This window comes from Cavia porcellus, unplaced genomic scaffold (genome assembly GCF_034190915.1).
Source record: "Cavia porcellus strain 051 isolate PalLab524CR breed Dunkin Hartley unplaced genomic scaffold, mCavPor4.1 scaffold_17, whole genome shotgun sequence".
Taxonomy (NCBI): Eukaryota; Metazoa; Chordata; class Mammalia; order Rodentia; family Caviidae; genus Cavia; species Cavia porcellus.
Window position 1 is genome coordinate 74,093,202 of NW_026947500.1, and position 27,509 is coordinate 74,120,710.

Below are 27,509 nucleotides of genomic sequence, written 5' to 3' on the forward strand. Positions count from 1 at the left end.
AACGCAGGACTCTTGGTCAGGTCTGGCAGGCAGGATGAGACATGCACCTCGCTGGTGATCAGGACATCGGGCACTGACTAAGCACCCATCCAGGGGGCTCGCCAGGGACAGTGATGCATTCAGCACAGCCATGGTGGTTGGCGCCTTGTCACCCTTTGGCACAAACCCAAGCCTCACGCACTTTGTTACCCATCCAGAGGGACTTGGTCTCGAACTGCGGCTCAGCCCTCGTCCTTGCAGCTCCACTGTCCAGGACCCCAGGGAATGTAACAGGCAAAAGGCTGAAAACCCTCGGGTCCAGTCGCGGCTCCTTTAAGAAGGGGCGGGACCTCGCGGTGAGCCGCGGGGGGCGGAGACCTGGCGAAGACCGGAAAGTGCCGGCACGTTTCCGGGCTCTGCCGCCGGAAGCGGAAGTGGTGGCGCTGCCTTAGGGTGGCTGGTACCAATCCAGGTAGGGAACAGTTAGCGGCAGTGGTTTTTATGGGGACACTGAGGCCCACGTCTAGCCAGACTCTGAAACCCTAAGCCAGAGGAGCGCTTCGCGGGGCGGCCGGGTGGGCTCTCCTGGAGGCGAGGCCGTGGCGGGTGCGTTCGAGTTCGGGCTGAAGAGGTGGAAGCCCTACCGCTCCCTTTCTCTGTCCCCAGAGATGGGCTCCAAGGCCAAGAAGCGGGTGGTGCTGCCCACCCGCCCCGCGCCCCCTACGGTGGAGCAGATCCTGGAGGACGTGAGGGGGGCATCGGCCCATGACCCAGTCTTCACCGCGTTGGCCCCGGAAGGTATCACAGGGGAAACCGTGAAACTGGGAATGGGTTGGAGCCGGGCGCCTGGGCAGGGTCTTCATCCGTTCTAAGCCTCCCTTTTCTCATCTGTAAAGTGAGGATCCCATTTTAGGGGTCCTCTAAACTGGGTTCATAGGTTACAGCCTACAGCCGTGTCCCTACCTGATTTTTGGAGCCCGTTTGTTTCGTGGGTTTTGTTTTTTTTTTTTTTTTAAGACAGGATCTTGCTATGTAGCCCAGGCTGGCTTCAAACTAGTGGCGATCCTCCTGCCTCAGCCTCCCGACTGCTGGGAGTGCAGATCTGCACTGCCACGCTGGGTCTGAGCTTGTTTTGTTTTGTTTTGTTTTTCAGGTTTTTTGAGATAGGACCTTGCTCCACAGTTCAGCCTGGTCTTGAACTCATTATGTAATACAGGCTGATCGGGAATTCACTGAGATGCTCCTGTCTCAGCCTCCCGAACACAGGGATTACAGGGGTGCGCCTCCACCCCCTGCTGAATGTGTGTTTGTACAAAACCCAGTTTTCACACTTTTAAGTGGGCGTGAGAATAATGCAGGGCACATGAAAACATACAAAGTGTACGTTTCAGGGTTCATCAGTAAAAGTACGGCCCTTCGCTGGTTTGCAGAGGCGGGGATCCGCTTCCTGGGTGCAGTAGAGGAGGCAGGGTCTGTCGCCGGCACTCAGGCGGCTTAAGGTGGGAGGATCACAAGTTGGAACCCGGCCTGGGCAACTTGCTTATCGAGACTCCTTCTGAGATTTAAGAGGGATGTAGCTGAGTGTGAGGGCCCAGCACACTGGCACACTTGCTCTCTCTCCCTTCTCCTCCCCTGCCCTCCCCCTCCCTTCCCCTGCCCTCCTCCTCCCCTCCCTCTCCCCCTCTCCCTTTCCCAGTCTCTCTCCCCCTCTCCCCTTCTCCCCCACAATTGCTGGTGGCTGGTGTATGTCATGTGTTGTGGGCAGGACCGCAGAGGTGGACATTTACATCTAGAAAGTTCATCCCTGCAGCAAGACTCCATAAGCATAGACTCTGAGCTGAGTGACACGGGGCACCTGAGGCCTCCATTTGAGAATTGTGGCCTGGCCCCTGCTGAGGGTGGGTTTGGGGTGCAGATGGCCTGCGCTGGACCCCAGGTACATCTCTTATGGGTCCTGTGCGCCCTTCCCTAAGAAGGCCATGCCAGGGGATTTTTAACCGAGCACTGGGGTGCCCCAGGCTGCCCCGGATGTGGGGCTGCCCAGGGGACCATGATGTGTCTCCTTGGGACCCCAAGCCCTGTGTTTTTCCAGTCCTGTGACTCCAGCTGGTGCCCTCTGCTGATGTGGGGGTAACCAGGAAGTGGGGCTCCACACCTGCCCCCAGTGCTGGCCTGCAGTATGGGGAGCTCACAGGCACTGGGATCTGGGGTCTGGCCTGTGACGCTGCTGTGTTCTGTCCCAAGATCCCCCAGCAGCCCCCAGGAACCCTGAGGACCCTGAGGCTGAGTGGGAGCGGCTGTACCAGCAGGGCCAGGCCTATGTGGCCACCAATCAGCAGCTGCAGCAGGCGGGGGACCAGCTGAGGCAGAAGTGCCAGGACCTGCGCCACGCCGGTGAGGAGCTGGAGCGGGACGTCAGCCAAGTGACACAGGCTGCGCTGCCGGGGACCTCGGCCACCTCGGGCTGACGGGGAGCCTTGCATCTCCACCTTGGAAGCTCCAGGTCCTCACGTCCTCCTGTGACACTGCCGGCTCCTGGCCCCACAGGCCTCCAGGGAGATGCCACATGGGCTCCCAGCTCTGCAGCACTTGGTGTCCCCTCGGTGAGGGGTGAGCTGGAGCCTTCAGGCCCCCCCTTTCCTGCAGGCAGCTGCAGGCTGGCAGGGCTTTTTGCGTAAACAAGTGGGATTCAGGCCTTGGCGATCCGGACAGCCAGTGCCTTCCTGACTCGGTCCTGCCAGGGGCAGGGACAGGATGACCACCTCACCCAGGGCCCCAAGCCCAGGGCCTGCTGTCCTTTCCTGTCCAGACCCAGCTCCCAAGAGACCAGCCTTCGTTTCTGGGACCTTAAAAATGTTTGTCAGGAAGGTGTAACAGCACACACCTGTCATCCCAGCACTCAGCAGGCTGAGGCAGGAGGAACTCCAGAAAGTCTCAAAACACAATTTTAGAAATAGGTGTTTGACTGAAATGGGGGTATTGTTTAAGCCTGTGAGAACCACCTTGAACTAAAAGCTGGATCCTGGGGGATCCAGCCTTAAACCTTCAAGGGCTTGCCCTGGTTTCCTACCCCAGAGCTTTGCTGCCATCTGGGGAGCTGCCCCTTAGCACCTCACTCTGCCTGTGTCCCTGGGCTAGCCTGTGCTCTCTGACATGCGGCCACCTCAGGTCCACTGTGTCGGTTTTGATCTCAGCAGATGGGCTTGTGTGGGACCCAGGGCCCCCAGCACGTACTTCCTGAGAGTTGGCGGCTGGGGCTGGCAGCCCCCCCCCCCAGGAGCCACAGGCCATCCTGGGTACCTTGGCTTCCCACCTGTCCTCACCCTAACTTGAAATCGGGCCCAGGAATAAAGCTTAGTGGCCTGGTGCCTGCCTGGCTAGTGTGAGGTTATGTGTTCCATTCCTGGTACAAAAAAAAAAAAAAAAAAAACCCGGGCAGGGCGATGCACGCCTGTCATCCCGGTACTCAGGAGGCTGAGGCAGGAGGATCCTTGTGAGCTCAAGGCCAGCCTGGACTGCACAGTGAGACCCTGTCTCAAAGAGTCAAGAAAAAAGAAAGGAGCAGCTGAGGCAGCGTTGACAGCTCGCTTTATTAAAGGTGCACAGGAAGCCAGATGCCTGGGCCGCACAGGTGCTTAGGGAGTGGGGTGGGTGCGCAGGGCCCTAACTATTTACACATCCGGTTAACACTGAGGAATCCTAGACAGAGATGGGTTGGTGGCTGGAAGAGCTGACAGACCGGGCAGGAACCAGGTGCAGGGGCCATAGCCCGTGTGACAGTTGGGTGGGGGGTGGGAGATGAGGTATGGGGCGGGGCCTTCTGCCCCAAGCCAGTGCCCAAGCGGGGCAGCATCTGTCAGCCTGAGGCTTGGGTCCTTGGTCTGCCTGGGCTGGTGCTGGCGGGGGTCAGGATCACCCGTAAGTCCTAAGGCTGGTGACCACTGGCTCAGCCCCGGGTCGAGTGGCCACACTGCCAGCTCCAGCCCTGAGTCCTGCCTGAGCCAGACGGCAAGCGTGGCTGCTGGAGGTGGCCGTGAAGCCACAGCCCCTTACATCACAGCTGGGGAGAGGGGAGGGTCACCCCAGTGAGCAGCACCGGGGGCCTCCCTCATCACAACAGGCTCCCCTCACCCAAGAGGTAGCTCTGGGAGTTCTCCCCGCGGCCCCCACATGGGGAAACTGAGGCACAAGGCGGCAGAGTACTGCCCAGGGTCTCATAGTGCATGGTCAGGTGAGCCACACTGGCCCGGGCCCTGCAGTCAGTAGGGTGGCGTCCACTGCCCGCCAACAGGCGCTGGGGGTGCAGCTGATCCAAGGTGAGTGTGGGCCAGTGGGCAGGCACCCAGCTGCCGAGTCTGTGTCCTGAGGTCACTGCAGATCCAGGCCTCTTTCCTTGCCGGTTGTCCCCGGCCAGCTCTGCCCCCCAAGTGCCCAGGCAACCCCGCGTGGAAGGAGAGAGTCCTGACTGGTTGGAGCCTCCTGGCCACCGTCCCTTGGCATGGTCGCCCAGCCCCAAGGATGCCTGTTTCAGACAGCAGCAGGGCAGGGTCAGTAGGACGCAGCCTCACCTCTCTCTGGGCTGGGGGCTCCCATCTCTGTGGGTCCTGGGACTGCAGAGCTAGGGCCCCAGGGAGGGGCCTAGAGTTGCCAGGGTAATTGCTTGTGGCGGCAGGTGCCACAGGGGTGAGAAAGGTTCTCTCCGGGGAAGCTCTGCCCCATTTCCCCAAGGAGGGACCTCGTGCCCAGGTCCCCATTCAGTGTCCACCACCTCACCTGGCACAACCCTCCCCCTCCAACCTGGTCCCGGGCGGGCCAGGGCTGCCCCTACCCAGGTCCTCCCTTCAGGCTGGCCTGGGGTTAGGGTTCAGGTGATGGGAGGGGCACGACCAACAGTGAGAGCAGCCTTTGGTGGGGATGATCCCCTAGAGACCAGCCACCACCTTACAGCCCAGGCCTTGGGATCCCAGCCCCTCAGGCTGGGCTTGAATTCCCCATGTAACCCAGGCTGGCAATCCTACCTCAGCCTCCCTGCTGCTGGGATGACAGGCGTGCGCCATCACACCAGCTCCTCCTACCCCAGTGTTCCACCCACCACAGTGGGGACAGTGGGTCGGACCGCGCCACCTGGCCCTGAACCCCCACCCCCGTCCCTGGGGCTTTCCCTGTAAGATGGAAAGGGTCTTACACTGGTCACTGTCCGCATCTGCCTGACCCCGACTTCGCCCACGGGACAAGTAACCTGGGGGTGCCCTTCCCGGGGAGGGTGGTATAGGCCCGGGCTCTCTGAAGAGCCTCCTTCCCTGGGGCGCAGCCCCTCCCCGCATCCCCCGCCTCCGCAGCTGGAGCCCGGAGGAGAAACAAAGCGCCTACGCCGACATTACCGCATTACCACGCCTAATTAGAGGCCGCCTCCCGCCCGCGGGCGCACGCGGTCGGCCCAGCTGGCAGGCGCAGCGCGCCGAACCCCCCAGCTGTCCTCCCCGCGCCTGAGCGCTGCGAGGGCTGCCCAGGCAGGGCAGGTGCTGACCAGAGGTGTCACCTCCCTCCGGATGCGCCCAGGTCAGCTGGGGCTGGTCCCCGCCCGAGCATCAGTGGATGGTCTCTGCGAGGAGAGGGGGCCGGGCCGAGGCACCTTTGGGTGCTCGGTGCTGGCGTCTCCCGAGCCCCGCGGTGGAGAAGCATTGACTTAGCCTCCCTGGGGCCAGGCTGATGGCACCCGGGGCAGGTGCCCGAGGGCCGGGCCTGCTGCAGCCTCTACGGGAAGGGCCCGCCGGGCAGCCGGGCCGGGCCTGGAGAGGGGCTACGGGGGGGCCGAGCTAGGCCGCTACTCCAGGAGGTGGGCCGGGGATGGGGCCGAGGCCGGCGCCTTCTCCGCCGCGGCAGAATCGCTGGTGGCCGCCGGCGCCGCCATGGGGCTGGGCACGTAGTTGAAGGGGGGGACGCGGGCGGCGCGGCTAGGGGATCCGTGCCGGCTGGCGGGGAAGCCCCCCACAGCGACGCCCAGGGCCTCGTGCACGAAGGGGGGGACGGCGGGGGCCTTGGTGGGGGCGGGGCCGTCGACGTCGCTGCCCAGGGGCGGGGCGGGGCCCCCGGGGGCCGGGGCGGGGGCCGCGGGCAGTGCGCGCGCCTCCTGGCTCGGGGAGGTGCTGGAGTTGGTCTTGGGCGCCGCCACCTCCTCCGTCTGCACCACGGCGTCGCTGGTCTTGCGCTGCGGACCTCCGGCCGGGCCTTCGTCGGGCGAGGGGCCCCGCAGCGGCAGGGCGGTGGCGGGCAGCGTGCTGCGCAGGATGTGCGGGACGTCCTCGTCGCGGATGCGCCGCCACGTGGTGCCGGGGGCCGCCACCCTGGGCAGCGGCCTGGCCTCGCCGTCGCTGCTGCGGCGAGCGGCGTCCGCGGGGACCCGGGCGGCGGCGGCGGCGGCCGTCCCCTCGGGCCTGCGGGCCACGCTGATGTGCGGCAGCGACGCGTAGCGCTTGACCGCTTCGGGCCGCGGCGCGGGCGCGCGCACGGGCAGGCGCGAGGGGCTCTCGGAGCTGGTGCGGCGGGGCGCGCGCGGGCCGGGCCCGGGACGCGACGTCGCCGGGCTCCGCTGTGGGGCGGGGGGCTGCTGGCGGGGCGCTCGCAGCTCGTCACAGCGCGAGGAGCAGAGGAAGACCGCGGGGAGGGCGGGCCGGCCGCGGCGTGAAGAGGCGCCCGGGGTGGTGGAGGCCGCGGCCTCAATGGAGGACAGCTCGGAGCGCCGGCGACGCAGCAAGCCCCCAGGGGACTCTTTGATAAAGGTCAGTTGTCGCCGGAAACCCGAGCGGTCGGAAGACTCGCTGCAGCTGGAGCGCGCCGAGGCCACGCGCACCAGGCCCAGGCGGTTCCCATGAACCCCGGGTCCCCCGTCGGGCCCCGTCCGGCCCCTGGGGACCGATTCTGGGGCACCCCTCGCCAGCGGCGGTGGCCCCCGCCTGGCAGGTCTTTGCATGAACGGGATGCGCACTGGCGACTTCTGTGTCTTGTGCTGCTTGGCCAGGAGAGCCCGAGCTGGCGTCTTGGGTACGGGGGAGTTCCCGGGGCCAGGGAGGGGTCCTGCGGTTGGGGTGGCCAGAGGGGACTTCCTGGGCAGGGGCTGGGAGGCAGGCGAGGTCTGGGAGGAGCTCGAGGATGGGGTCTTGGCGAGGCGGGCGGGAGGCGTGGCGCTCCTCGGGGGGTGGCTCAGGGTCGCCAGCTCTGAGATCTTGCCTGGTCTGTGTAAGCTGCGTGACCTCTGCTGTCCGGGGCTAGGAGTTTTGGCTGAGGTGTCTGGCTGTGGGGTCCCGGAAGCCCCCATTTTCTTATGTGTGGCACGGGGACCCGAGGTGCCTTTGGGCTGGGTCCGTGGCGTGGGGTTGGGCACGTAAATCACTGTGCGTCCCCGGAGCACTGCCGGCTCCCCGGATCTAGTCTTCTGCGTGCCCCGAGGTTTCTCTGGGCCTCCAGGTGAGCGGGTGCTCCCACTGCTCTTGGCTGGGGCTGGACACCGTTTCTCTGACCGATGAGTACCTCCTGCTTCAGCCCCTGTCCCGGCCTGTCGCCCCTTCCTGTGCTTGGATGACTGCAGCGGGGACCCCATGGACAGCCCAGACACTAAGGACAGGAGGGAGTCGGACTCTGATGAGGCCTCTACGTTGGCTGCAGCTGCTGCTTGGTGCAGCCATGTGACGATGGAGTTGGCACCTTCCTGGATGGCCTGCCATTCCACACTGTCCAGGTCAGAGGCCGGGTCGCAGCCCACCACGGGCTCCGCGCACTCTTGGGGCTCCTGCGCAGGCCGAGGGTCAGACCGGGCAGTTCGGGGCTTGCGTCGCCTCGAGCCCAAGGCCTGGGGCCGGCGCCTGGGCATGGCTGAGCCTATGCACCTCCGCAGCAGCTCCTCCTCCGTGCGTGGGCTTGGGGAGCTTTCCCGGCCACTGCCAGGGCCCAGATCCTTGGTGACCACTGGCTCACGGCCTCGAGTGCTGCAGGGGGCTGGCCGCTCAGAGGGCTCTGGCTCGCTGAGGGAGCTGGCTGAGGAGCTCAGGGAGTAGCAGGGTGGAGTCTCGTCCACAATCAGCCTGGGTGGGGCCCTGGCAGGTGGCACAGCCTTGGACAGGGTCTGGGTCTCCTTCGGGCCCTCGGGTCTTTCCCGCTTCTGGGCACGAGGAATTGCAGATGCCCGCCGTGGGGGTGGCACCTTGCTGGCTAGTGGCTCCTCCTCGGAGTCGTAGAAACAGTACACCGCCTCCTCAGTGGGCGTGGTGAGGCACAGGGACTGCAGACCCCCGTCCCCACGTGAGCGCCCCACTTGAGGGCCCTCCCTGTCGGGGCGAGTGCCCGGAGACTGGCTGAGGGGCAGCTCCAGGCCGGCCCTGCTCCTGCCACCTCCCCGGGTCTGTTCCACGCTCCTGCTAGCGCCCCCTGCCTTGGGCCAGTGTCCCGATGCCTGTCTGGATGGAGCTGCCTGTCCCCTTGGCCTCTGCCTGTCTGCCAGCGCTCGGGGCGGGTCCCGGGGGGGTCCCTGCAGTGTCTCATCACTCAACGAGGCTGCGCTGGAGAAGTTGACCGGCGTGCCCTCGGCAGAGTCGGTGCCAGAGTCATCGTCTTGGGCCGGGGCAGGCACCAGCATGTAGACCGGTACTGGCAGGGCACGGCGGCCAGACACCAGTGCCGAGGCCACTTTGCGAAGTCGGGCGGGCACGGTGGTTCCCAGACACTCACGCAGCAGCTCCAGTTCCTGGTCACCGGAGGAGCAGGTGCGAGAGCTGGATGGCTTGGGGCCCTCCAGGCGGCCACCAGCCTCATCCCCCCGGCGGTGTCCTCCTCCACCTCCACCTCCCTCTCGCTCTGGGCAGGCAGGCGGCTGCAGCCGCAGCTCAACATCCTGCTGCACGTATAGCTCATGCAGAGCCAGGGCACTGAGGCTGGAGGCGCAGGAGAAGTTCTCGTCTGGCTTCTCCACAGTGAATCGCACGCTGCCCGCGTCCAGTTCGGAAGGTGGCTGGCAGCGCTCACGGCAGTCTGCAATGTCCAGAAAGCGCTTGACGTAGCTCTCCCACTGCAGGCTGAACTGGCTGGTCTCTGGCTGGCCCTGTGGCGCTGGCGGTGTCTTGCTGCGGCTGGGCGGCATTGTCTGCCCAGGGCTGTCAGGCAGCTCGCTGGGGCTGACGGTGCCGCTGCCCAGCCCGCTGCATGGGTCGCTGGGGATGGAGCTGGCGATGGACGGGCTCTCGAAGCTGCCCAGAGAGCTCACCGAGCTGCAGCGGCTCAGAACAAGTGGTGTCTCCTGCACGCAGTTCTCTGAGGAGCTGGACGGTGTGGCATCCTCCACCCCCAGCCCCCGCCCATGTCCCCGGCGGGGTGCAGGGATGGCCACGGGCAGCGAGGTGGACCCAGACGCCCGCCAACCCCCATCCAGCTCTGCCTCCCCAGGACCGGTCTCCTCTAGCCCATCTAGAGAAGAGTCACTGTCATCCAGATTACCACCCTCACTGGGGCCAGCATGGCCAGCAGAGGATAGTGAGGACAGAGAGCTGCAGCGAGAGAGGGACAGTGGCCCATCCTGCACCGCCAGTTTCTGTAAGACCTTGCTGACCGCAGGCAACGGAGTGCCACCTGCCAGCTTCTCGGGCACCTTGCTGAGGTTGTCCGCCGGCATCCACGCCTGCTTCCGGGCCCCAGGCCCAGTGAGTGGCCGTGCCCCTGTACCCCCCTCTAGCAGGGGCACGTGCTGGTAGGTGGGTGACAGCTTGATGGTGCGCACCCCTGCGTCAGCAGTAGCTGCAGGGTCACGTGAGGGCGGCTTGGCCTGCCCACCGCGCAGGTCAAGGTCTAGCCGGCTGGGCCTTATCTGCCCACGAAGCGGGTCCTCTCGATGCTCGGCCAGCACAGCCAGTGGGCAGGGCTGCATGTGCTCCCGTGGGCAGTAGCCGTCGCTGGTGCTACCGCTGTTGAGGCTGTCGTTGGAGAGGCTGGCGTGTGCGGCTTTGAGACGCAGCAGCGGATGGGCCCGGCCGCCACCCTCCCTCCGTGTACCCTCGGAGCCCCGGCAGGGTGAGCAGGACTGAGCGCGGCCCTCCCTGGGCGCCTCCTGCCCAGGGTCCCCAGAACTGAGGCTGAAGCTGTCTTCGGACGAGGTGTGCAGAGCGGAGATGTCCTCCACCAGCCGGTCAATGCGAGCAACCGCCAGCGCCAGCTTGGCTTTGGCTTTGGCCGCCACGGCTGCGTCTCCCCCAGACTCCTTCTCAGCCTCCAGGGCACCATGGCGGGCAGGCTGGGAACGGGCCAGCGCCTGGCCCTGCAAGAAGGGGCTACCCAGGAACATGGACATCACAGCGGGACTGGCAGGCTCTGCGGTGGCGGCAGCAGCAGCCAGAGACGGTGCATCGTCGTCATCGAAGCAGCCCGAGTCGGAGGCGTAGTCCTGGGCCAGCCCGTCCAGGTGCCGCAGCGGGGGCAGCGGTTTCTTGGAGGTGGGCTCGGCCTCGGCCTCAGGCAGGCTCTGCTTCTCCAGGTGGCCCAGCGCCTGCGCCAGGTGCCGGGTGTCCAGCTCCGCCTCCAGCGCCCGCTGCTTACGCACATACAGGCTGGGCACGCAGGTGCCCGGGGAGATGGCCGTGGCCGCTGCCTGGTACTTGGCGGGCCGATGGGCCAGCAGGTTGCGCAGGGCAGCTGCGCTGCCCATCGCGATCATCTTGTGCTTGGAATGCACCAGATTACGCAGCATGCCCACTGCGCCCAGGTCCCACAGCAGCTCCTGGTCGCGAGGGCTGCGCGCAGACAGGTTCCAGAGGGTGCCGCAGGCGTTGCTCACGATGGTCAGGCTGTGCGACGTCAGGTGCTGCAGCAGGGTCTGCAGGCAGTTGTGGTCTCGAAGCACCTGCCTGAGGTGCAGGAGCGGTCAGGCCTGGCCAGGTCCCCAAAGCACCAACCACCTCCGCCCTACTGGGTCCGGCCCCCGCCATGGTCCTCTGAGCCACTCCCTGGCCACGCCCCCTAGTTGGCCACGCCTCCAGCCATTCCCAGACCTTCCCACCAAGCCGAGAGCTGTCAAAAAATCTCCATTGAATAGGGGCTGGGGATTTAGCTCAGTGGCATAAGCGTCTGCCTTGTAAGCAGGCAAGTTGTGAGTTTGATTCCTGGTACCAATAAAAAAAAACAAAACAAAAAAATCTCCAGTGAATGAACACAAAATCTCCAGTGAAGTGGGGTGTTATTTTGGTTTGGTTTGGTTTTTTTGGTGGTACGAGGGATTGAATTCAGGGCCTTGTGCGTGCCAGGAAAGCATTTTACCACTGAGCTATATCCCTAGCCCTCCAGCCAAGTTTGAATTTTATTTTTTTAGTTTAGTTTTGGTTTGGTTTGGTTTGATACTAGGAATTGAACTCATGATCTTGTGCTTGCCAGGCAGGCACAGTGCCACTGAGCTATATCCCCAACCTGAGGTTTGAATTTTAGAAAACAGAATTATTGGGCCCCAGGATTTAGCTCAGCAGCACAGCGCCTGCCTGGCAAGCACAAGGTCATGAGTTCAATTCCCGGTACCAAAAATAACAAGAAGGAAAGAAAATGGAATTTTTAATATGTATGTGCCGTGCACCTCATAAAATATGCTAAAACAAAGGCCTTTTGTAATGCATGGGGAGGCGCACCTATAGCCCCAGAACTTGGGAGGCCACAAGTTTGAGGCCAGCCCAGGCTACATAATGAAGTTAAAGACCAGTCGGAAGTACACAGCGAGATCCTGCCTGAAGAAACCAAAAAAACAGAGCTGGAGGTTTAGCTCAGAGGCACAATCACCGGCTGGGCAAGCTCAAGGCTGTGAGTTCAATGCCAGTAAAAAATAAATACATAGACACACACAAAAAGGGCCCTGGCTAAGCTTTGCCACCAGAGTTTAATCTCCCCTGCTAAAACACACGTACACTGTATCTAGTGTGAGTACTATATACTGAATATGTTTCTTAAGTAATTTTAGCACAAATTGATGAGATATTTGAGAAATCCTACACTAAAATGAATTTCTATGTTAATATTTAATAAGTAATTTGATATTTATATGAATGCTATTTAATCATACATTTGTACACTTTTTAAAATAACTTGTAATGTCTAAGTGCTTTGTTAGGTGCCTTTTATGTATCTATCTTCTTATTTATTTAGTCTTCTTGAGACAGGATCTCGCTAGGTAGCCCAAGCTGGCCTCAAACTTGCCATGATCTTCCTGCCTCAGCCTCTTGAGTGCTGGGATTGCAGGCATGTGCTACCATGCCCAGCATTTTGTATACCTTTTAATAAACCTTTTTCTCTTTTTCTTTTCAAGGTATGTTCCTACCATGTAGTCCAGTCTGGCCTGGAACTACCTGTGTAGCTCAGACTTGGCTGGAACATGTAAGCCTCCTGCCTCAGCCTCCTAATCAAGATTCCAAGTACACCTGACTAAATAACAATTTAGTATAAGTGTATCCTATGCGGTTTTTGAAATAACTCAAAATAAATTTTACTTCCATAAATCATAGGTATTATTTACTCTTTTTTTAAGACAGGGTCTAGTGTGTAATTCAAGCTGTAGCCTTGCCGGGCCTCAAAACAATGGTAATCTTTTTTTTTGTCTTTTTCCTTTTTTATCGGTACCAGGGATCGAACTCACAACTGCCTGCTTGCAAGGCAGGCGCTTATGCCGCTGAGCTAAATCCCCAGCCCCGACAAGGTATGTTTTATTGTTAAGTTTATTTAAGAAGTTTTTTTGTTCCTTTTGGTTTTGGGTTTTTTACTGTGACAACCCTCCTGCCTCAGCCTCCCCAGTGTTGGAATTACAAGCATGTGCTGCCATTCCTAAATTTAAGAAGCAGTTTTTTTTGGAGATGGGGACTCACACTGTCAATCAGGCTGGTCTTGAGCTATGTAGCTGAGGCCAGCCTCTGAATTTGCAGTGATCCTTCCAGCAGGCATCACCACGCCTGGCTTGGGCTGGAACTTTGAATCCTCCTGCCTCAGCCTCCCAGAGTGCCTGGGATGCCAGGTTTGTCAGCACACCTGGCTTCATGTAATGACTGTTCATTTAATAAGTGAGCATTTTGCTATAACAATAGCCCCGCCAAGTATTGGGGATACCATGAGACTGGAAAATTAGTTCCTGGGGACACTGGAGACCCTAATTCCCTGGAAGACCATGCTCAGCCCCGCTCTCCCTGTGCCGGTGCTGACCTGTAGTCCTCACGTGTGGCGATGAGGCTGGACACATTGCGCAGGATGCCGCCGCCACTCTCGATGACGGCCAGGGAGTTGCCCTGGCAGCGGTAGGTCAGGGTGCTCACCAGGAAGCCCAGCGCGCCGTCCACCTGGCAGATGGCCGCTTTGTTCTCCGTGCTGTGCGCCGACAGATTCCATAGGGCGCTGAGCACGCTCTTCAGGGTAGACTCCTGGGCACAGGGCGGTGGGGGTCAGTGCTGGGCGGGCTGCAATCCCCCCAATCCCCAGCCTTCCCCGGTGCCCACCTTGGTGGCCCGCAGGACGCACTGCATCAGGGCCGTCATACTGCCGACCTCCCTCAGCACCTTCTTGCTGTTGATGTCTGCCCTCCAGGACAGATTGCGCAGGATGCTGGACACCACCTGAGGGGTGATGGGGGGTGGGGCAATGATGTACTTAGGGTGGGCAGTGCCTTAAGTCGTTGCCAGGCTTGGGCTGGGTGGGCGTGGCTGGGTTATGGGGCGTGGCTAGGTTGAAAGGCCACTATTGGGTGTGGTGGGCATGGCTATGTTTAGGTGGGTGTGGAGACATGCGTGTGGGCGTGGCTACACGGAGGTAGGCCCTAACCAGGCTGAACCCACAGCCCTCCAGCTCTCCCTACCGCACTCCATCCACCCACATGACTAAAGGGACCCGGGCAGCTGGGCACAGTTGAGGGGAGGCCTCTGACCCTCGGGAGCTGGAGGGCTGTCTGCATCCTGCCCCACATACCTGGTGGAGCTCTTCACTCTCGGATGCTAGCTGGGCCACGATGGCCTCCATGCAGCCCCGGCGGGCACAGAGGGTGGCCTGCGGGGAGTGACAGGATAGTCATGCGCATGGCATGTGGGGCCAGCACATAAGGCAGACAAACCCTCCTCTTGCCAGATCCACATGCTAGAGTTCTAGTCTTGGGATCCCTCACTTGCTGCCACCTGGGTCACCCCGAAAGTCAGGGGAGAACACCAAAGCCAGCCCAACCCAGAGGTCCTGCTGTGTCAGGAAAGCTGTCTTCAGGCTGCTGCGGACTGGCCCAGAGGATGTTGGTCTGGTCAAGGAAGTCCAGCACAGTCCTGCCCTTCCCTGCCCTCTTTGGGCCTCAGTCTACCCACCTCTGGATTGGGAATGACTGTCCCCAATCTCAGCGCCCTTCTGAGATCGGGATGGAGTGGAAGGGAGCTAGCTCTCAGTCCCTGGGGCCCAGAACCTGCACCCACTGGCCCTGAGCACCTTGTTGGCCACGTCCCCGAAGGTGAGGTTGGTGAGGGTCATCCCTGCGTAGCGGCGCAGGGCGAGGTTCAGGGGGTCCCGGGTCATCTTGTGCATCTCGTAGTCCACCTGCAGCAGTTCTGCGACAGCTTGCAGGCCACCTGTGGGCCCCAGGAGGCTGCAGTGGGTGGGCAGCCCCACCCCCACCTGCCCTGTGGGCCACAGCTCTGCATCCCTCTGGGAGAACAGCCCGGCTCCCTGCCACCTCCTCACCCGCCTCCCCACGCCATCCGCAGCCCGGATGCCCGCTCGCTCCTGCTGCCAGGTCTTTGCCCGTGTTGTCACCTGCACCTGAATGCTCACTCCTGTCCTGCCTGGCAACAGCATCCCCTACCACTTCCTTGGGGGACCCCCGCCCCAAGACCATCTGACATTGAGCTGCATCTGCAGGGGACAGGAGCAGCAGAGAGTTGACTGCCATACCCACTATTATGTAACTCCTATGTAACTCACTATTATGAAACTCCTCTCCCCAGTGGGAGCAGTTTCTCACTTTACAAAAGAGTAAATGGACCCGGGGTAGCAGGCAACAGCTCCCCAGAGTGGAGCAAAACCTTGCATCTAAACCCAGAGCTGTTTCTCTGCTGGGTGAAGATGACAGGTACAGACTGATCATCCTTGGGGACAACAGTCACCATCTAGCGAAGTTAGCAACATGTATCAAAAGGTTCCGGGATGACAGAGCCAGGCCAGGTATGTGGCACAGACCCAAAACCCCAGGACCCCAGAAGCTGAGGCAGGAGGATTGCCTCAGGGCAGCCTAAACTACTTAATAAAGACCCTCTCTCAAAAAATAAAACAGGGGCTGGGGATTTAGCTCAGTGGCATAAGCGCCTGCCTTGCAAGCGGGCAGTCGTGAGTTCGATCCCTAGTACCGATAAAAAGGAAAAAGACAAAAAATAAAAAATAAAAATAAAACAACAATAACAAAAAACAATCTCCAAATGAGCCCGGCACAGTGGCATACATCTGTAAAGCCAACAGTCTGGGAGGCTGAGGCAGTAGGATCAGAAGTTTAAGTTCAGCCTAGGTAATTTAGCAAGACCAAGTCTCAAAAGATAAAAATAAGGACTGGGAAGGTGGCTCAGAGCCAGAGCCCTGGCTTCCATCCCAAGTACAAAAAAGACAAAAGAAAAAAGACCTAAAATGAGATGTGTCCACCCATGTGTACAAAAAATAAAAGGTTGATACAGCCAGGTGGTCCATGGCTGGACAGAAGGATGCACACAGCAAGGTCCATCCCCACACGGGACATTACTTGGCCAGAAGGAGGAGTGAGGCTCGATGCTCGCCACAGCACAGAGGGACCTTAAGGATGCTGAGCTCAGTGAGATGCCAGCTACAGAGGACTCACAGCGTAGGCTCCGCGGACAGGAAGTGCCCGGGACAATGGAACCCAGAGACAGGAAGTGGACTCCTGGGAGCCAGGGCTGTCGCGGGACAGAAGTCGGTGTTCCACGGGAGAGAGGTGCAGTTTAGAAAGATGAGAAAAGAGCTGGGCCCAGTGGTGCACAGCTGTCATCCCAGCACTTGGGAGGCTGAGGCAGGATGATCCTTGTGAATTTGAGACCAGCCTGGGCTACAAAGTGAGTTCGAGGCCAGCCTGAACTGCACAGCGAGACTCCGTCTCAAAAAGACAAGGACTGGGGATATAGCTCAGTAGTACAGTGCCTGCCAGGAAGCACGAGGTCATGAGTTTGACAAAAAAAAAAAAAAAAAAAAGTTTTTTTTGAGCCAGGCATGTGATCTGGAAGTTGAGGCAGGAGGATTGATGAGAGTTTGAGACCAACTTGGACTACACAGCAAGACCCTGTCTCGGGAAAAAAAAAATTGGGGTTGGGGATATAACTCAGTGGTATAAGCACCTGCCTGGCAAGCGCAAGGTCCTGAGTTCAATTCTTGGTACCAAAAAAAAATTTTTTTTGAACAGCCTAAATAGTTGATCATGCACTTTACAAACCCTCAATGTCTGTAGTACTAGGAATTAAAAGAAAGCTTCAAACCCCAGGTTATGCGGCACCGTGGTTTTTAGAGGGGAAGCGTCAGGAAAAGCCAATAAGCACATTCTTTTGCCAGAAAGAAGGGTGACATCAGTAACCACATTACTATCAAAACACTTGCGTACTATGGGCCTCTTTGGAGGACCTCAGGACCCTCCAGGGATCCTGTTCTGCGAACCGCTCTTTTACAATCTAAAAGGCAGGCCAACCCGAGATGCTCTCCTCCTGTGCCCTACGTCGGATCTTCTACCTGTGGCCTCCAGCACTCTCTGCCCCGAGCCGATGGACAGTTCCTGCCACAGGCAGCCCCGGGCAGGACGAGGCCCAGAACCTGGAGCTCAAAGGTGAGCGCCAAGAGGCCCTGCCCAACTCTCCAGGACACAGGAGGCCACGACAGGTGCCACGTGACACCTTGAGGCTCTGTCCCACTCTCGGCCTCGCTCCCCAGTCTCCGGTGAGCACACATGCGTGAGGAAGGCAGGAGAGGGCTCCCGGGAGGAGGCTGGGGACACTCACCCAGCTCATTCATGGCCCGGCGGTATTCCTCGTCAAAGGACAACTTCATCACGGCGCAGGTGGCCTGGCAGATCTGAGGCTCGATGGGGACAGGGGCTGTGGAGTGGGAGCCAGGTCAGAATCTCTGTCCCAGGGAAATATGCCAGGGTGACCCCAGAAGGTCACATCCCTGCCACGTCCGCCATGCTGGCCTGCAAGGATCCCATGAGCTACACAAGCCCTGGAGTTCCCGACCCTGGCAAAGCACTCTGGCTCCCTCTCAGCATGGCTCCGCTCTGCAACAAAGAGGCTGCACGCTCAAGAGGCCTGTGGGCAACGCCTCTCAGCCTTTGGCCTGTATGAGCTCTGCAGGCCGGGCGGGGTAGCACTCGCCTATCATCCCAGCACTCAGGAGGCTGATGCAGGAGGATCATCACCACTCTGAGGCCAGCATAGGCTACATAATAAGTTCAAGGCCAGCCTGAACCACATAGAAAGACTGTGTTTAAAAAAAAACAAAACAATACAAAAATATTTTCTGGGCTTTCAGGTGCAAACACAGGTGGTGGCTCTGGAGTTTTTATCACACTGGTATCTGGAATCCCCAAGGCTGCAGAGCAAGGGGTCCACGGGCAGCGCTAGTCGGGTTCTGACTGAAATGCTGCGCAGTCGCGGTGACCCAAACCCGGGTGACGGCGTCCACTGAGCCCACACTCACCGCCGCCCGCCTCGGGCCCGCCGTCGCGCACCTGCAGCCAGTCCCAGCAGGTCTCGCAGTAGGCGCGGATCTGCTCCAGCACGTGCAGCACGCGCATCTCCTTGCGTGCCAGGCCCTGATCGGGCTGTGAGAAGACGATGTTGTGCAGCGCGGCATTGGCCCGCATGCGCGCGTCCTTGGCCCCGGGGGCTCCCGGGTTCCCTGCACGACCCCCCGCCCCCGCCTCGGCTCCGTGAAGGATCTGTAAGAGCAGGGGTAGGCAGCCGGAGCGGCGCATGGCCACGCAGCTCTCCGGAGAGCTGGACATGGCCAGCAGCGTGCGCGCCGTGTCCTCCTGGTCACGCGTTGCCAGCATGGACAGCAGCCAGAAAACCACCTCCACCTGCGGGAAAGCGAGGAAGGGTTGGAGGGGGAATCCCGCCCCCTCACCTCCCTCCACTCCTGCGTGGCTCTGCTCCATGAGCGGGGTGGGACAGGGGAAGGAGTCAGTGGAAGCAGGGGTGCCCAGAGTGGGGGCACACTCCGGGAATCCTAGCATTCAGGTAGGCTGAGGCTGGAGGATCATAAATTTGAGCCCAGCCTGTTAAATGAATAAATAAAAGGTTGGGGGTGTAGCTCAGCGCAAAGGCCTTGGGTTCAATCCCTAGTACAGCCAATCAGTGAACAGGGAGAGTGCCTGTGAACAGGGATGCCAGGCCCCCTGGCCCCAGCCCCACTGCCTCCCCTCACTCACCTTGCTGTTGCCCGGTTGCGGGGTACCATCCTCGGGGTGCGTGGGAACCTCGACCTCAGGCTCCTCCTCCACTGGCACCGACTTCACGGCCAGTAGAGCCTGCGGGGAAAGTGGCAGGCCTGGGGGCTCGGTCTGAGAGCACCCCATCATTTGGATGTCCACTGCTCCCCTCTGACGGAGTGGGTGGGATCTGTGCAACCATTCCCGTACCCTTTGCCGGTCAGAGGCCCCTGCATTGTCTGGAGCCCATCACCACCCACTGGTACCTGGGGCTCAGTCTGCTGCACCCGGTCCTGCGCTTCCAAGAGCTCCTTGTCAATCTGCTCCAGGCGCGAAGCTCGGATCTGCGCGGGAGAAGCTCGCTGGGACTTGGCTGCAGTGCCTGACCACGCCACCGTTTTGACTCCGCCTTCTCCCGGATGTACCACGCCCCTAACTCTGTCTCCACATTCTTCCGGGTGTGTAACCCCGTCCGTGGCTCTAAATCCGCTGCCTTCTTCCTGGTAAGAAGCTGGGCTCTGACTGCACCTCCTGAGCCAGACTGGGCCCTCCCCAGAAATCTCCCCTAGAATGAGACCAGCGAGCCCCGCCCCACGCTAAACTGAAGCTCCGCCCCCAAGGAATCTCCGCTGATTCGCCCACCGGCTGATGGCCCCGCCTCAGCCACGCCCAGCGCCACACCTGCGCGCGCTGCACCATCTCATCCGAGGTGCCAAAGCGCTCCTCCATCAGCGAGCGGATGTGCTGGGCCTCGAATTCCAGCTGCTGCCGGATCAGGTCCATCTGCATGGAGAACTGCTGGGAAGGGCGGGCGGGCCGCGGTGAGGGGCGCCCGGGTCCTCCCCGGTGCCCCCTCCCTTCCCCTGGGCAGGACCAGGCAGCCCTGCGCGCTCACCGTCTCCACGTGCGGCAGTTCGTCCAGGCGCTTGGACAGGCCTTGCAACTGGGAGTAGTACCACAGCTTCTCCTTCTCCTCCTTCTCAATCTCGCTCAACAGGAAGCACCTGGGGGGACAGGCTAGCGGGGCGGCCTGGCGGGGGTGGGGGGGCGGGGAAGTGGGGGGGATTCCCTGCGCGTGCCGCATTGCCTGTCCGGTGCTTACTGGGTGTGCACCAAGATTTAACGCGTGCTGAGGTCTCGCCTTTGGTTCCCCCAACACTGGGGTAGGGGTGAGGGGTGGAATTAACTGGATGGGGCGCAGCAAATTACTTGAAAGAAAGTAATTCTTCTGTCAATTCTGGTCCTTGGAGAAAGGACCAGTGCTTCCTAGTCATCCAGTTTGTAGAGTAGGCTTCAGGCTAGGGGTGCAACAGATTCCCCCCTCCTTTCACTGTTCCTTTTTTCCCCCTCTAGTACTGGGGATTGAACCCAGGACTTCTGGATAAAGCTGTATCACCAGCCATTTTATTTTATTTTAAATTTTGATGAGTCTGACTCAATCCCCAGGTTGTCCAGGTTAGGCTGGAACTCTGGTCTGCCTCAGCCTCCTGCAGCGTTGGGATTACAGGTGTGCCCCATCCGGGTCCTGTTTCCGTTTTACAGAAGTTCCGGGAGGGGTTAGAGGACCTGATGGAGGTCACACAGCAGAACAGAGCCTGAACTCCAGGTTGCTCTGGAATCCTCCCTGACCTCACACAACCCGAGCCGAGCCAGACGCGGACCCTGCCTCTTGCCGCAGGCCAGAAATCTGCTGGCCCAGATTCTGCAATGTGTGTCCCTCTCTTTACAAAGACTGCCTTGAGCTTTTTCGGCGCTAGGCCAGATTCTGAGCCCTGGCATCGGACACAGCCCTGTCCCTAGCGACGCCAGGCTGCCGGGAACCCCCTGGGGACGCCTCCCAGGAGCCTTTGCCCCTGCCAGACGCCCCTCGCCCTTCTCCTTAGCAGAAGTCAGCCTAGGCCGGAGAGGGGTAGAAGGACCCACCGCAGGGGGTGTGGCCTGCCCGGTGGGCGGAGCCACCCGTCAGGGGTCAGGTCATTGGACGGGGACCTCTGGGGCGGAGCTAAGACCGGTCTCCAGGGTCTGTTTCCCACGCCCTCTCACCGCTCCCGGTCCAGTTCCTCTAGAAGCCGAATGGTCGCCCGGCTCAGCTCCCCAAAGCTGTCCTTGGAGGGCCCGGAGCCATGGCTTGGGCTTCCCTCGGGAGTCCGGGCAGTAGGCTCGGGGCCCAGGGCAGGTGGCTGGAACTTGAGGTTGTATAAACTAGTGATGTCCATCTGGAGAGCTGGGGGCCGAGAGAGTGGGGGTCAGCGCCCCGGCTTGTCCTCCAGCCCCCAGCCACCTGGGAAGCGGCCTCTCACCTTTCAGTTGCTCCAGCACCTCCGTCTGCCCCGAGGACACCAGCACGCGGGCCTCCTGCTCCAGCTTGCCCTGCAGGTGCTTCAGGACCTCCTGAGGGCCGGGAAGGACACAGAGCCATGGCCATTGCCTCCTCCCCGGGTCACCCCCCTGGGACGCCTTCCTGCCCTCCGCTGGGGTCCAGGGTCCCCTGTCCCCTGTTAATCACCCCACTTGTCCTCTATCACCGGCGCCACCCCCACCTTCATCCCGGAGGTCTCATTCTCCAGTTTGGACAGGTGGCTCGAGTTGTCCTGGAGCTCCTGCCTCAGGTGACTGTTCTCAGCCTTCAAGGCCTCCACCTGCCTCACCAGCTGCTCGTAGGAGGCCACCGAGCTCGTCATCTTCAGCTCCTGCAGCGCCTGGGGTCACAGGGGTAGAGCGTTCAGCCCAAGGCCTGGGAGGGTGCAGCTGGCAGCCAGGATCTCAGCTACGTGCCAGGCAGCAGCGCACAGCATCACGGCCATCCCTGGGCATTGCCCAGGGAATCCGAGAGGCAGACACGCATGGTGACAATTCAAGAGAAAGGCACAGGACCATCAGACCAGCGTTCAGATACAGAATCCCTGGCTGCGTGGTCGGTGTCTAGGAGGCCTGTCTCACCGCTGGCCTTCCGGTCACCTGTGTGACATCTAGGCGGACAGACAGATCTGAGACCCTTCCAGCCTAAATCAAGGCTAGACTGGTAGGCTGGGCCACCAGGCTCACAGCCACAGCCACAGCCACACACACAGAGGGCCACAGACAGACAAAGGCCTCCCCCAGAGGCTGATGGCCGGGAGAGGCCAGGTGGACAGATGACCAGCTAGCTTATGTGAAGATAAACACCGTGAAAATGGCCTCACAAAGCCATGGGCAGATACCACGGAGCCCCCTGTAATCTGGCAGTGCAAGACAGACCCGAGCCCACCGTGATCACCCCAAGGGGTGCACCTGGGTTCCTGCAGCCCCATGACCTGCTTCATCAGTGGTGGACACAGCAGCCTCCAGTCAGGCCTCGGCTTGTCACCCCCATCCTGGTGTCCCCGCCCCCAGCTCCCCGGTCCCTGCCAGCCCCAGCTGTGTTTTCTCACTAGGGTCCAGGCTCCTCTCTGCGTCCAGCTGGTGGACACCTCCTCTTCCCTCAGCTTGGCCCGCCGTCCAGTGTCGTGTCCCCCCACTGTTAGCCCCTTCCCTCTTTGTTCGCATCTGCACTCACCCCTCCCTCCGCCTTTGTCTGAGGCGCACCAATGGCAGCCAGCCCTTCCTCTGCCACCACTCTGGGAGCCCCCTCCCCAAATCAGCCCTGCCCCCCAGCCACGCTCTTCCGCTCCTGCTCCCTCTTACCCCAGATGCCCACCTCCCACCTCCCACCCTGCTGGCCCATCGCATTGGGGACTGGAGTGGGGGGCTCAGGCCGCCCCGACCTGCTCACCCTCTGCATTTTTTACGTCATGGCCCCATGTCCAGTGGACATCATTAGGCCGTTTCCGAGAGGAGAAACAGCCCTGGAAGGGAGCAGGCTCACACAGTGATGGATTAGGCATGACTGCAACCCAGACTGTCCCCGGAGGCACCCGGTGGGGCCACACAGCCTCAGGAGTGGGGCAAGAACCTCCTACTCCAGCCAGGGATGTAGCTCAGAGGCACAGCCCGAGCTGGCAAGCAGGAGGTGGTGAGTTCCATTCCTGGTACCAGGAAAAAAAGAACCTCTGGCTCTCCACATTGGTGGCCAGGCTGCCGGGTACACTGGCCAGGCAGGGGAGGCTGGCAGCCTGGCAGCCACGGCCTTCACCTCAATGCTAATCAAGCTGAGACTCAGCTGGGGTCACAGCTGTGGATCAGACCTGGAGTACGGGATCACACTGAGATTCACTTCCCTCAGGCATCCTGGCCAGGGTGGTGACCTCATGTTGGATGGTCACTCCTGTGTCCCCATTAAAGTGAGCCTGGCACCAAGGTTTCTCCTCGCTCCAGCCTGGCATCCCCATCTTGACATGGCCACCAGCTTCTGCTCCCACCCCAGGACCCCATCTTACCAGGTACTCTTGCCAGCCACTTTCTGGTCCCCTCACAAAGTCTACTCTCCTTGCACAGCCAGAAGGAGCCTTGAAAGCCACAAATCAGACCCTGGTGAGCTCAAACACCTCCCATGGCTCCTTAGTGCCCAAGGATAAGACCTGAGCCTCCAAACACAAGGACTGGCCAGGAAACTGGCCCCTGTCTTCCTCCAGGCCTCCCCATTTCCAGATTCCTCAGCCTACAATGCTTGTCCTGCCTTCCACCATCCCGCACCCTGTGACCTCCTCCAGGAAGCCCTCCTGTCTGTCCCTCAGCCCCAGCAGGCCTCTTGAGAGGTCACCAAAGGAAAAGTACCAATAACTTGAGGCAGGTAGGACTGAATTGGAGGTGCCGCCACCTTCACAGCTGTGGAAAGCCAGGCCCAAGGGGGGCTGTGTCCTTCCTCTAACCCAAACCCCCAGTAAAAGTGGTGCCCCAGGAGTCAGCAGGGCTCCCAAGACCCACAGTCTCTGCACCGAGCCGCCTGCCCGCCTGCCCGCCTGCCCGCCCTTCACCTCCTGGCTTCTGAGAGCTGCGGCAATGAAACTGGAGAGTGGGTGTGTGCGGGGCTAGCAGCAGTGACATACACCCACCTTTTTTCTGGGTTCAGTTTCCTTTCCAGCTCCCAGTCTGGGGTAACAGAGTCCACGCTGACAGATGAGGCAGAAAAAAAGGAGGGAGGCCCCGATGCTGCCCTTCACCCCGGGAACGCGCATCCACTTAATTTCAGCTGGGCTGACCGGGACAGGGTGGGGCACAGTGGGGTGGGGGACTGGGGCCTCCTCCCTCCAAGCAGCTTTGCGGATCCCGCCCGAAATCCCAGCCCTGGGTGGCCGCAGGTGCGGCCTCCAGGGCTTCGGGGTTTCGGTGGCGTGGGTGAGGGGCTCCGGTGTGGACAAAGCCCGATCCGGGCCTGGCCAGCCGGCACCGCCTCTCCTGGCACTGGGCGAGACCACCGAGAACGGGGGAGGATGCAGGATTCGGGATGCAGGCGCGGCGGCCAATGGCTGCGCAGGAAGATGGGCTGGTACCATGGCAACAGCCAATTGCGGTCCGGGGCGGGGACCAGCGGTAGCAGTGGGGCATCAGGCCTCAGCTCTAGCCTGGGGGACTTAGGGTGCCAGAGAAGGATGTGTGTGTGGGGGGGGGATAGGGTAGATGACGCCTTCCTAAGAAAAGGGGAATGCCCCGAGGGTCACGACCCCTTATCCTCCATCCCACTGCAGGGTAAAATGGCCTCTGAAACCTCCTGCAACTGGATTCGCACAATTCCAGTGAAACGCTACGTCTTGGATATTACATCAGAAGCCTTGCAGGAGTGGGGTGGGGGCAGAGACGGGTAGTAGCCCGGCCAAGTCTGCCCCTCCCCGTCCGGCCCAGCTTGAGCTGAGGGGTGTGCTGAGTGGCTGGGCCAGCACGCTGGGGGACCTCTGGGTGCCCCTCCTTTCTCCCGTCTGCTCACATCCTCACGTCTGACGCCGTCCGTCCCTCCTTGCGCCTCTCACTTCCTGTCTCTCAGTCTAGCTCCTTCTGCCTGCCCCTCCCCCACACTCTATCCACGGGGGGGGGGGGAAGGGTCCCAGACGGGTCTCCCCAGCTGTCCCTGGTCCCCAATGGGTCCTCAGAGAGCACTTGAGGGTTTAACTCCTGCAGCCCAGTTCCCCCCTGCTGCTGACACATGTCACAGCCTGGAACAGGAGGTCCCTGCGGGATGACACTGCCTGTGGCTTAACAGCAGGCGGTCAGAGAGAATCACTGACCACTGTCCTCTCCCCCTCACTTTCCCATCTGTAAAATGGGGATTGGGAAGCTCTGTGGAGCCCAGAGTGGGACCTATGCTCTTTCCTGTGGGGCTTGGAGCCCCCCACCAGTATCTATGCCAGCAATGAAAGGGCCTAAGGGGACCTAGGCCTCACCATCTGGGAGACCAGGGACCAGAGAGGCAAGGGCTTGGGGCCAAGATCAGAGAGAGCTCAGGAGGCAGAGTCTGTGGACCCTCAGGGTGGAGAAGTAGAGGGCACGGCAGGGCAGGCCACCAAGCAGGATGGAGGCTGGGCATGGTGTTGCACGCCCGGAATCCCAGCACTCTGGGAGGCTGAGGCAGAAGGATCATAACTTGGCGATTTAGCAAGACCCTGTCTCAACATACAAAACGGATGTGGCTGGAGCTAAGTGTGAAAACCTTTGGTTCAAGCCCTACAGCACGGTGGGTGGGGAGGTAGGCGAAAGAGGGCCCCCCTGGGGAGGCAGGGATGTGGAACCCCATCTCTGTGTGTGACCTTGGCCTTGCCTTAGTTTCCAGTTTCGTTGCATCCGCCCCTACCTCCCTCTCGTGGACTAAGTCCCGTTTCCTGTGTTTCCTGTGCTCTCTCAAGTGTCACTGCTCCCTGGGGCTCTCTCCCGCAGGGGAGTTTGAGGGCACAGTGTCCAATGGCCAATTCCACCCCGGTGCACAAGGGGAAACTGAGTCAGGACAAGGAAGAATATTTCTGGTATGTTTGGGTCCCTGGGGCTCCCTCTCCTTCCTCCGTGTGTTCCTGGAGGGCTGACGGTCCTAAAGCTGAGGGACCCTAAGGCAGGGTGCCCTTGGCCCTGCCTAGAACACCCGTGACATCACCCAATTCTTGGCATTGGATTCCAAGCCACAGTCAAGCTTGGGCATCACTGGACACTTCAGAAATTCGAGCACAGGAGAGGGAGTCCAGGCCCAGCTTCCAGGACCCAGCACGGCCCTTCCAGGACCCCTCCCTCTGCGCCCGCCTGCCCCCTGGATCCACCTCTGAGCTCCAGGGCTGGGGGTAACATGGGCTGTGCCCCCACTCCCCGACTGAGTCTGGGGCAGAGCAAGGCTCACAGACACCAGGTCAGGAAGCAAACGCAGGGATGCCGAGGGCTGGGTGACAGGGCAGAGCCCTGAGGGCGCGGAGGGGCCACCACTGCAGGGCACCACAGTGGCGGACCTCAGTTTCCCCAGCAGGGAGCAAGCAGCGCGGCCCGTCAGCACCATGGACAGCTCCCAGGTCCCCCGCCGCCGTGCTACCCATAGCTGCCCCTCCCCGCGCCCGAGCTCTGGGCTTGCACCAGGCCTGGTGACCTTGGGCTCTCGCTGCATCTCCAGCCTCAGTTTCCCTTTAATAGGGGTGTTATACTCTTGGACTCAGAAGGGGTCAGGCGAAGTGCTAGGGCTGGGTGGGGTCCACATAACAGGAATGTGTGCTTTGGGGAAGGGTGAAGCTGGCCCTAGGCAGGTGCCCAGATGGGGAAACTGAGGACGCCAGCGCTGCAGGGCGTAGCCCCACACCCCCACCCCGTGCAGGGCGGAACCTCCGCATCGCGCACCCCGCCGCAGTCTTCGTGCGCCTCGCTGCCCTCGCGTCGCGTCCCCACCGTAGGAAGCGCCTCCAGGGTCTCACGCCCCGGCAGAGGGCTGGGCCGGCCTAGTGCGCTTGCGCAGACCCGAGGGGTGGGGGTCGCAGCGACGCGGAGGAGGGGCTCTCAGCCCAACCCCGCCGACACCCCGCGGCGTTTTCCGTGGCAACCGTCTCCAAGGCTACCGAGCAAGACCCCCGACACTTGCAGTTTCAGTGCCCTGGGCTGTGCACCGCCTCCCCCCCCACCGCCGGGGCCACCATTCCCATGGCCTGGACCCCGACCCTGTCTGCCGCTCTTGGGGCCAGACCTTAATCCCCCCACACCAGGACACTCCCTACCTGGTCCCCGAAGAAGGCCGAGTGCAGCAGGCTCAGAAGCCCCAGGAGCCCCATGGAGCCGCGGCCGCCTTGGACAGCGCGCGCCCCGCCCCTCGGCTGTGGAGTGGGGGTGGGGGCCGCGGCCGGGGCACCCTGCGCATGCGCGGAGGCTGGGCGGGGAGGGGTCACTGAGAGGGGTCGGGGCGGGGCTCCCCTCGGAAAGGGGCGAAGGAATGGCCTGGGGGAAGTGGTGGGGTGTGGCATGAAGTCCAGAGAAAGCAAGAGCATTGGAGGCCATGAGTGCCGCAGCAAGGTGCAGGATTCCCAGAGGGCTGAGGGACGCAGGGTCAGCAAGGGGCGTGGAACAGGAGGCAGGGGTCTGGCAGCTCGGAAGGGCCCGAACGAGGCGCAGCCCTGGCGTGGTCTGCAGCACTCGCGGTCACCCATCCGGGCAGGAGCTTGGGTGTCTCCCGAATCCACAGGTGCACTGATTCATTAAGTCACTAAGAAAACATTTGGGGCGCACCCGCCTGTTTGCCATGCTCCAATGGCGGTGACACCGCTCGTAGGTTGTCACTTAGCACCTACCTGCTTAGCATGTACTAAGCACCTACTGAGTGCCCATACGAAGCGCGGTAAACTGGACAGCATGGGGGCCACTGAGAAGCCGAGCAGTAAAGGCCGGGTGGGGCAGTGGCGCCTGAGTGGACCTGTTGGTGTCTGGGGCGGAGCGACCAGGAAGGAGCCTGCACAGATCGCTAGGGCCCTGGGCTCTTTTTGGGTGGCCTCGAGATTGAACACAGGGCCTTCCTAACTTGCCCAGAACGGGGTGGAACTTGTGACCCTCCAGCCTCAGGATCCCAGAGCCGGGAATGGGGGAGTGCGGCAGCAGTGGGCGTGGCTTAACGCTCCACCAATGACGTATGCCGCAGCTCCACTGGAGGTCGACGGACGGGGCACAGCAGCGCCCTCTGCGGGGCTCGGGGAGAACAGGCCGTGGGAGCCAGATCAGGTAGAAA

The 27,509-nt window shown here is 61.3% G+C and overlaps 2 protein-coding genes across 7 annotated transcripts; one reads left to right on the forward strand and one right to left on the reverse strand.

The window, feature by feature from the left end:
• Positions 1–263: 263 nt before the first annotated feature.
• On the forward strand, positions 264–3,359 carry CUNH19orf25 (chromosome unknown C19orf25 homolog). Its single transcript, XM_003460969.4, has 3 exons — positions 264–451; positions 646–777; positions 2,224–3,359. Exons 2-3 carry the CDS (start codon positions 648–650, stop codon positions 2,445–2,447), a joined length of 354 nt encoding a protein of 117 aa, XP_003461017.1. The 5' UTR covers positions 264–451; positions 646–647; the 3' UTR covers positions 2,448–3,359.
• A 191-nt stretch (positions 3,360–3,550) lies between these two features.
• Apc2 (APC regulator of WNT signaling pathway 2) lies at positions 3,551–26,657 on the reverse strand. Of its 6 annotated transcripts, none has more exons than XM_063228971.1 (17): positions 26,512–26,580; positions 23,395–23,451; positions 22,780–22,848; positions 20,965–21,123; positions 20,725–20,815; positions 20,468–20,648; positions 19,320–19,428; positions 19,106–19,219; positions 18,691–18,768; positions 18,425–18,523; positions 17,692–18,073; positions 16,995–17,090; positions 14,440–14,579; positions 13,942–14,019; positions 13,476–13,592; positions 13,186–13,400; positions 3,551–10,862 (listed from the first exon to the last, which is right to left on the reverse strand). In XM_063228971.1, exons 1-17 carry the CDS (start codon positions 26,563–26,565, stop codon positions 5,804–5,806), a joined length of 7,098 nt encoding a protein of 2,365 aa, XP_063085041.1. In that variant the 5' UTR covers positions 26,566–26,580; the 3' UTR covers positions 3,551–5,803. The 6 variants fall into 6 exon arrangements, with proteins under 6 accessions (XP_063085041.1, XP_063085040.1, XP_063085043.1 ...); XM_063228970.1 differs by having other exon boundaries at positions 19,106–19,222; XM_063228973.1 differs by lacking the exon at positions 22,780–22,848 and having other exon boundaries at positions 19,106–19,222.
• Between the last annotated feature and the right edge of the window lie 852 nt (positions 26,658–27,509).

What these genes read in the sequence shown, in the direction of transcription:
- Apc2 (XM_063228974.1), bottom strand. Translation starts at nt 23,835, where the DNA reads ATGGTACCAGCCCATCTTCCTGCGCAGCCATTGGCCGCCGCGCCTGCA. An exon ending in AGATGGTGCAGCGCGCGCAG is followed by an intron (nt 18,769 to 19,105) that starts GTGTGGCGCTGG and finishes TCTCCCGCGCAG; the next exon opens with ATCCGAGCTTCGCGCCTGGA. An exon ending in CGGGCCCGAGGCGGGCGGCG is followed by an intron (nt 17,091 to 17,691) that starts GTGAGTGTGGGC and finishes CCCACTCCACAG; the next exon opens with CCCCTGTCCCCATCGAGCCT.
- CUNH19orf25 (XM_003460969.4), top strand. Translation starts at nt 648, where the DNA reads ATGGGCTCCAAGGCCAAGAAGCGGGTGGTGCTGCCCACCCGCCCCGCG. An exon ending in CACCGCGTTGGCCCCGGAAG is followed by an intron (nt 778 to 2,223) that starts GTATCACAGGGG and finishes TTCTGTCCCAAG; the next exon opens with ATCCCCCAGCAGCCCCCAGG.